Here is an 8952-nt window from a genome sequence, read left to right as displayed (position 1 = left end):
CATTGAAAAATCTTTTTCTTTATTTTATAATATTATTTTTTAACTTTAAAACTGTTTATTTATTTTTAAAGTAAGAATATTACATATATAATATATGAGATTTAAGAAGTTATAGTCATTTTTTAGTACATGAAATAATATTTTAAAATTAAATTTATTTATTTATTAAAAACAACAAAAATATATATATTTTTTCTTTTATATTTTAAACAATTTTTCTAAAAAATATATTGCGAGTAAATAAATCTATTGCGTCATCTTCGACCAGAATGGGGGGGCGGAGGAAATAGAATAAATTGAATTTTGACATGAATATATTTTAAAGAAACAATTTAAATTATATTTCAGCAATGTTAAATAATAATAATAATACTACTAATAAAATATTTAAAAACTTAAAAAAAAGTGAAATGCAACTATTTTAATTTCGTTTCGAATTATTTAAATTGCCGACATTTCATTTAATTTTTGTTTAAAAAAATAAATAAACAAAAATAAAATATAATTTAAAAACTGTATATGAATTCTATATTTTTCCGAATAAATTTAGTCATTTTCTTTCGTAAATTACATGTTATAATTATAGTAATGGCGTTCGGTCTTTAGTCCGTATTACGTGATTTAATAATTATTTTTCTCTAACGATAGACTAATTAAATTATAATTCGATCATTAAATTTTTTAATGTATACATATATAAGACATTAAAAACATTTAAGTTTTCGTAATCGAATTTAAAAAAAATGATTTAAAAATATAAAATAAAAAAAAAAACAAAGGGGAAAAAAATCGTTTGTTTTTTACGCGCATGCGTATATTGATAAGATTCGTCATACGCCCTAGCGCATGCTCCGTTCATTCCTGTTTCAGACATTGAAAGATTCGGTCTAGCGATGTCTTGTTTTTGTTCGGAGATGATTTGCCCTTAGAATTTGGTCGACATGAGTAACAAGTGTCACGTACAACAACCGTATTATAGTAATTCTTTAGCTATTCGTCAAGAGATACAACGTTTTGAGAGTGTTCATCCTAGTATATATGCAATATATGATCTATTGGAATTAATACCAGATCCGCTGTTAGCTCAACAAATACGAGAACACGTCGTCTGCATTGAAGGTGAGTCCACTTCTTTGCAGGGGTTTTCGTCCACCATACCGGTTCAAAATGACATTAATTATACGCTTTCTCCTTAATATACATTATAAATGACTTAATTCTTTTGTACAGTTTGAAATTTAAGCGTATTAAGGGATTATTCGGCAGTTTTTTCACCCCCTAAACTTGCTCGTCTTAACCGTGAGAATGTCATTTAAGCGCGCACAAAAAAATTTTTTTTTTATATCATTTAGCCATGTTTCGTGTCATTTACAATGGATCACGTTCAAAATAGATAGGTTAAAATTAATATATTATTTAAATTATGGAGAAATAAATGATTAAATTCTCTTGTGTAACGTAGAAATACTTGAAAGGATTTAAATGCTATGTTATGTTGCTGGTTGTCAACTATTGCCCAAAGGTAGGATGTGTTATAGATGATAAAGGAAAGAAAACTGAGGGCAAGATATTCTTTAGTTCAGAGGCAACCTTGTAGAGGCCATTGAAAGAATACATTGAGCCCATCCTTCACTAGTTTTTGATATTGCCTTGGGGTGAATTGAGAGTACTTCCTGATGTGCTACCTAAATCCACATTGTTGCAATCTTATACGTTGACATTTTGATACAAAATAGAATTTTATCTGCTTGTGATATAATTGTGCATGATTTTACATAACAGATATTTAAAAATACAATTTTTTTTATTTAGGGAATGGCTGAAAATTTATCAATTGTCAGTTTTGATATACAGTATCTATATATAAAAATGATTGAATTTTGCTAATGTAACCTTCCCTCAGAGATATTAAAAAAAATATATATATAAAATCTGTCTCATAAAAAAAAAAAGCGTTGACAAATATATATCGTACTAACTTTATAATGCTTTGCAGAATTTTTAATGTATTGCAAACGTTTTTTAGGACCTTCTTCGGGTAGAGAAGGTCCTAGGGTGAACCGAAAATGTGATACATTAAAAATTCTGCAAAGCTTTATAAGGTTAGTGTGATATATAAATTTTATAATTATAATTACTTATATAAGAGGGCTTATTTTATTTTAGTAATTTTAAAATCTACAAAAGAAATATTCAGTTTCAAATACTGTAAATAAATAGTCGAAGGATTTCTTTTTATTATAATTTTAATTTTTGTTAAGTGGTGTATGTGTGTAGAAAATTCTATCTTTGTACATTTGTTAAATGGATTATTTCATTTTTTTTAAATTTTATTACATTAATTTATGTGTACATTTTTTATATCTAAAGCTTTTCGAATTAAATTTTTCTTTTCTGTTCTGTTACCAATAACTTCATTCTGTTTTAATGGAATTGTAATGCTTTATATTATAGATAAACTTTTCTATTAATTTATCATTAATATTGTTCTGTTTACTTTGTATTGTATTTTTTACCAATAGAGATTTAATAGATTTTTTTTAGTTTTGAAGTACGTATGTATTAATTTACATATATGAAATATGCAAAATATTTTTCTTTACATACTGTATTTTTTTTATATTATATACAAATAATAGAAATAAGTTTGATGTCAAATTTCAATATTTAAAGTAGTTTAATATGCTTTCTCTGTAGAAATTATTAGTCAAGTGATAGGTATGTAAATATGAAACAATTTACTTATTTTAATTGTCTTTGTAATATTGATGAATATATTTAAGATTTCTTAACCTTATAATAATAAAGATTTTATTAAAAAAATTATAAATCTTTGTAATAAAATAGATTTTAGTACATGGTGGACAATACAGAATAGTTTGTTGAGTAAACTAGAACTGTGTCATATGATTAGCATAATTATTCCAAAATGTGTTTTTTATTCTAACAACTTGTGTTTTGCAAAATTAATTTTAAATATTATTAACTTTTTACAAATAGACATGCAACATATGATGATATGCCAAAATTTGCCTTGAAGCAATAATTTGTCTAGATGAAATTTAATATAAAAATAGCAAGAATTGCTTTCATTGGAGCTTTATATTTTATAATTTTTGTATTAGCTGTTAGAACCTACTTTCACATTACATATTAGTAAAATAAATATATAAATAATATGGAAATAAAAAGACACTAACATAAACTTTTCTGCATTAGTCATGTTAGAAAGCAGTTTGAGGTAATTACAAATAATTCATTTTATTTTATTAATAATATGTTGTAATTTTAAATGCTATATGCAAGTTTTCCTCATGCATTTATTAGTTATGATGTATGGAATAAAATTATATAGTAACACCTAAGAAAGGCTATAGTATAATGTCAAAATACAAATTTGTAATGATCTTTACATCAAAACAAAATCAGCAATAAAGTTGCTGTTTATTGTTTTGATGTAAAGATCATCACAAATTTATTTATTACTATTCTAAAATTATTTTTTGTATATAATTCAACTTTTTTCAAATAATACATTGAAACTGATTATAATTAGTGTAAACTTATTTTGATGTTTTCACTTTAAATGTTTTTTGAGGATGAAGTGTGATTTATCCTTAAGCATGCAAATTAAACTTTTTTTTAAATTAGTTTCTGATGGGGGAAGCTGTCATGATTGTTGGCGTGAAATTTTTTTGCTATCTTGGGATTTGACTCATTTTTGTCTTTTTGTTGGAAAATGACAATTTCCATCTCAGAAAAGGAAATCTTTTTTGACATTATCTCAAGACAGATCTCCACGAAATGTAAGAAAACAAATTGGAAGCAAAGAGAATGTCTCAGGTGAGTCAATGAAACAGCTGATCTTGTCTTATGTAAGTGCCAAAAAGGAGATTAACATTAAAGAAGGAATTCAACTATTGAAATTACAAGCTTCTTCAAATAATAAATTATAAATTCTTTTAGAGCATTTAGATAGAATGCAAGTGTTAATTGAAAATATAGACGCGGCTTTGGTAGATCTTGAATCCAGACTGTCCTTGAAACTGATAGAGAAAAAGGTTATGTTAAGTGAGAAATCAATTATGGAAATTGATGCAATATGTAATAATTTGCATGAAAAGCTAATGAGGTTAGAATATAAAGAAAGAAGAAATATTGTAATCTTGGGTATAGAGGATAATGATAAAATGGACAATAGCTTATGTAAGGTTAAGAAACTTTTTAATGATAACTTAAAAGTTATAGATATGAACATTAAGCGTGCTTCTAGAATTGGAAAATTTAAACCAGATGGAAAAGAATTAATTATTTGCGAGTTGATCAGTTTTGAAGATAAATTAAAAGTATATCAAAATGTTAGTAATTTACAAAGTTTAAATATATTTATTAATGATGACTACTTGACAAATACAAAAACTATCAGAAACAAATTAAGGCTATATGGTAAAGAAATGTGTTTGAAAGGAGTTAGAAATGTTAAATTATGATACAACAGATTAATCATAGACAATAAGACATTTGCATGTAATTACAAAGGTGAAATTATCCAGACAGATGGAGAACAATCTTTTTTTAGCAATATAGTTTACAATGATAAACAGTATGATGATAAAAAGGATAACGATGACAAATATAACGTTCTGTACTTGGATAATTATGATAATATGAAGCTTCTATTTTATTATAATACAGAATTAAACAATAATATATTGCTTTCCTAACTTCTGGAATTTGATATACAGAATAGATGTGTTCTGTCTGTAGAAACATGGCATACATCTCTCGCAATTGATTCAATGTTTTCTAATTATAAAATTTATCATCAGATAGCATATAGCTGTGAGTGTCCTGGAAGACCCCAATGGCAGATTAATTGTTGGTCTTAAACTAGATGCTCTCTGAAGTTAAACTGATATTTCAGTCATGATTTGTGCTGGTTTTACAGCTTGATACTGAAGACAACCAATATCCAGCTAATAGTGTCATATATTCTGCCTAACAATAATTATGATGATTTCAAGAATATTTTATTGCTTATAGAAAACTACTTGCAACATGGAACTAACTTAATTTTATGCACAGATTTTAACGCTAGAATGGGACACCAATTGTCATTTTTTACCAGTGATCGACAAATTGCTTTGAGAGTTTCAAAGGATTCTACTGTTAATAATAGAGGGAAATTTCTCTCTCATTTTTGTGCAAATAATAGTCTTGTGTGTTTAAATGGTCTACTGCTGGGAGACAAAGAAAGTGACATTATTTACCATGCAACTAAGGAAGGCAGTGTAATTGATTTTGTCATAGTGTCACAAAAAATAGATCATTTACAATATAAGAACGTGTTTTATCAGAGGTAGGTTCTGATCACTCACATGTTTTTCTTTCAATGATCCCTTTGATAACATCATGAGTTCCTAATAGATGATAGGCTGATAAATGTGCAATATGGAAGGATCAATTTAAATCTTCATTTGCTGTTAAATTGGATTAAGTTTTGTTAGATGAATATGGAGGAAACCTCACATCCAATGATCTGGTGGAATGTATAGCTAAGGTGGCAATCTCTAGATATAGTTTATGACATTAAATCTGTAACTTTTAAAAAGTGCACACAAATGCATGGTATGATAGCAAGTATTACTCCATGAGAAAAAATCTATGGAAATTGTTTAAGAAAGTGAAAAATTAAATATGAATGAATGTTACGTTTTGTATAAAAATTATTTAAAAGAATATAAATTATTATGTCTAAAGAAAAAACAGTCTTATTTTTGGAAGTTAAACAGTAGAATGGCAACATGCAATAACTCTAAAATATTTTGGCAAATAATTGATAGTTTTAAATGTAAAAGTTCATTGGGTAATTCAAGAATTCCTTTAGAAAGATGGTTCGATTGTTATGATACTAAATTCTCTAAAGAACATTCTTTACTTATTAATAATGAACAATTGTCAATGGATGTGTATAAAGTGTTTTCAATAGAAACTAAATGTTTTACAGATTTTACACTGGAGGAGCTAAAAGGAGCTACTGTATTTATTTTAAATCTGGTACTTCATCTGAAATTGATTTGGTTAGAACAGAATATTTAGTGTTTTTCAGAAAATTTTCTTCTTACAACATTGGAAATTTTTAACTATTAAAAGAATTTTTACTTTCCTAGAAAAATTGATTGAATCTTTGATTATTCCAATATATAAAAAAAGGTGATGTGTATGATCCCAAAAAGTATCGGTTTATATCTTTGGTTCTTGTAATTGGTAAACTATTTACATCTTTATTAAATAAAAGATTAGAAGATTGGATTATTAAATATGATATTTTGTGTCAGGAATAGGCAGGTGTTCAACCTGGCTGATCTTGCCAGGATCAAATATTTGTATTAAATGCATTGGTGCAATTGAAATTGCAAAAAAAGAGAGGAAAACTTTATCCTGTTTTCCTCTCTTTCAATCTGCTTTTGATACTGTTAATCATAAAGTTTTATGGTCTCTATTAGAAAGAATGGGTATAAATTAACAGTTTCCTGGCTTTATAATTGACATATACTCCAAAGCTACTGCAAGATTAAAGATTTTAGCCGAAACAACTGACTCATTTGGTATTGACTATTGACATTGGAGTGTTGCAGAGTGTAATTCTGAGCTCACTGCTTTTTAATTTATATGTTAATGGTTTGATAGTGCAACTTGCTAAATCTGACCTACCTGGAATTTCTCTCTGATCAAGTTGTGTTACATGTACTAAGGTATAGTGATGATACTAATCCTTGCTGATACTCCACAAATGTTACAAAAGAAAATCACAAATCTAGAGGAATTCTGTTGTGACTATGGATTAACTATAAAGGTTTAAAAAAACAAAAGTGATACTGTTTAAGAAGAGTGGTAGACTATCACCCAGAATGAGATGTCTTTTAATAATCAATCTATACAAGTCATTTCAACTTATGTATAGTGCTTTCAACTGTGCCAGAAAATCGATTGGCGTCCGCAAAAACTCAAAAATACAAAAATGAAGTATATTACCAAGTAACCCAGTGAGAACTGCTTGCCTATCATTTTAGTTGAAAATACAAGAAGTTTTATTCCAAGCAAGCATCGCAAGCCTGCTAGGTTAATTTCTGCTGCTTGCTTGAAATAAAATTTCTTGTATTTTATATTAAAATGATAGGCAAGCAATTCTGTTAAAAGCACTGGCACTGAATGTTTCGCTTCATGCAGTCTATTTTGCAACTTTTTTAAAATGATGTCAATCTCGAGAATCTCGGGATTAGGAAAACTTAATCTCGAAAATTTTGGACTGAAAAGTGGTCAGGATCCCGGGATCCCGATTTTCGAGATCCCTGGATCAAATCCTCTAGTTGTGACTCATACTTTGAGAAATATTGCACTATCCTGTTGTTTCATCAATGCCAAAAATATGGAATTTTACAGAATGATGTTGAAATAATCAAGATCATCAGGTTCCCTGCATTAGTGGTAATTGCTGAAAAACTGAAATATACAGGCAGAAACTAAAAGAATTATGTTTGAAGCAAAAGGATGGTGAGTGACAACCCATGGCATAAAAGTTTGTTAGTTTGTTATATATAAATTGCATTTTCCTAAAGCTGGAACTTATATCCAAGTCAACCTAGGTACTTTTTCCAGCAGTGAAGTAGATGATTTACAAACATTTTCAACTACATTCATAAGTCTGCTTCAGGTCTAACTGGAACTTGTTTTTCAAAAATAGAATGCCTCAACATTCTATAATGTATTAGAGCATTTTTAAATAATTTAATTGCCTTATTATGTTTGATGACATCATTGTTAATTTTAATTTTGGAATGTATGCCAAACATAATAAAGCAATTAAATTATTTAAAAACACGCCAATACATTTCAGAACATTGAAGGGAATGCTTCAATGTTTTTCAAAAATATTGAAGCATTCAATTCAAATTCAAGCTTCATGTTTGAAAAACAAGTTCCAGTTAAACCTGAAGCAGACTTGTGAATGTAGTCAAAAACATTTGTAAATCATCTACTTTATTGCTGGAAAATTAAGTTTTTTTATATTTAACTTCTGGAAATATTCACTGTTTTAAGATGAATAAACTCACTAAAATAACTTTGACATAACAGCAAAAAATTTAATAACTAACATTTTCAGATGTTTTTAATATCTTTATTCTAGTAGAATATGAAATGAAATGCCAATTCAAATTTAACATCTGAACATTAAGACATCACAAAATGAACAAAAGTTTGAAAATACTCAAAAATACAAAGATCATCGCATGTAAATAAAATAAATGAATTCATAAAAAAGTGAGTTTATTTATATTTGCAAAACAGCTCTGATTTTGTCTTGCTTTGTATTTGTGCTGTATTTTTAATTATAGTTAATAATCTGTTTTATAATGTTTTACCTTATGTGTTTTACACTAAACGTTTTATATACCTAAGTGTTTTACTTTATGTAGATTTAATTTTATTTATTTACTAGCTGCAAGGACCCGCTTCACTGGGTTTTTATTTGTTCATACATTTGTATGTAATATAGTTTTTTTATATATATAAAAGACTGTTTTTCTAAGTAATCTAGAATCTAGCTGCAAGGACCCGCTTCGCTGGGTTTTTAAAAAGTAACGATAGTGAAGATTAAGATAATTACATTATAGCCAATCTTACCCGTTTTCACAGAATGCAAGAATTAGGTCCCCCGTTTCTGATTAGAGATCTGGTCCCGATTCTATTTCTTAACGTCTCCTGTTCACGTCAAGTCAAACGAACTATTTTCAACGTTTATGGAATGTTTACAATCGTTCTATAATCGAACCAATATTCGAATTTTATGTTCGAATTTAATTTGAACAAAACATTCGAAATAGAAAGCCACTTTCAACCACTTTCAGCCTCATATCTCCCGCACCCTTATAGCTATCGAGACGCAACCAC

General features: G+C 27.6%; 1 protein-coding gene across 2 annotated transcripts in view; it reads left to right on the top strand.

Annotated features, from left to right (window-relative positions):
- The first annotated feature begins 833 nt into the window (after window positions 1–833).
- Window positions 834–8952, top strand: part of LOC111637123 (centaurin-gamma-1A-like) — a 158885-nt gene continuing 150766 nt past the window's right edge. Inside the window, exon 1 of one of the 2 annotated variants that reach the window (XM_023382565.1) lies at window positions 834–1119. In XM_023382565.1, the coding sequence (XP_023238333.1) occupies window positions 942–1119 (178 nt within the window). In that variant the 5' untranslated portion in view covers window positions 834–941. The remainder of the gene's footprint in view (window positions 1120–8952) is intronic. The other variant, XM_023382543.1, reaches the window with a different exon arrangement.

This window comes from Centruroides sculpturatus, unplaced genomic scaffold (assembly GCF_000671375.1).
Source record: "Centruroides sculpturatus isolate CEXI.00-Female unplaced genomic scaffold, Cexi_2.0 scaffold60, whole genome shotgun sequence".
In the NCBI taxonomy this organism is placed as follows: Eukaryota; Metazoa; Arthropoda; class Arachnida; order Scorpiones; family Buthidae; genus Centruroides; species Centruroides sculpturatus.
The sequence above is the reverse complement of the archived record's forward strand: the minus strand, read 5'-3'. Positions and strand labels throughout refer to the sequence as shown.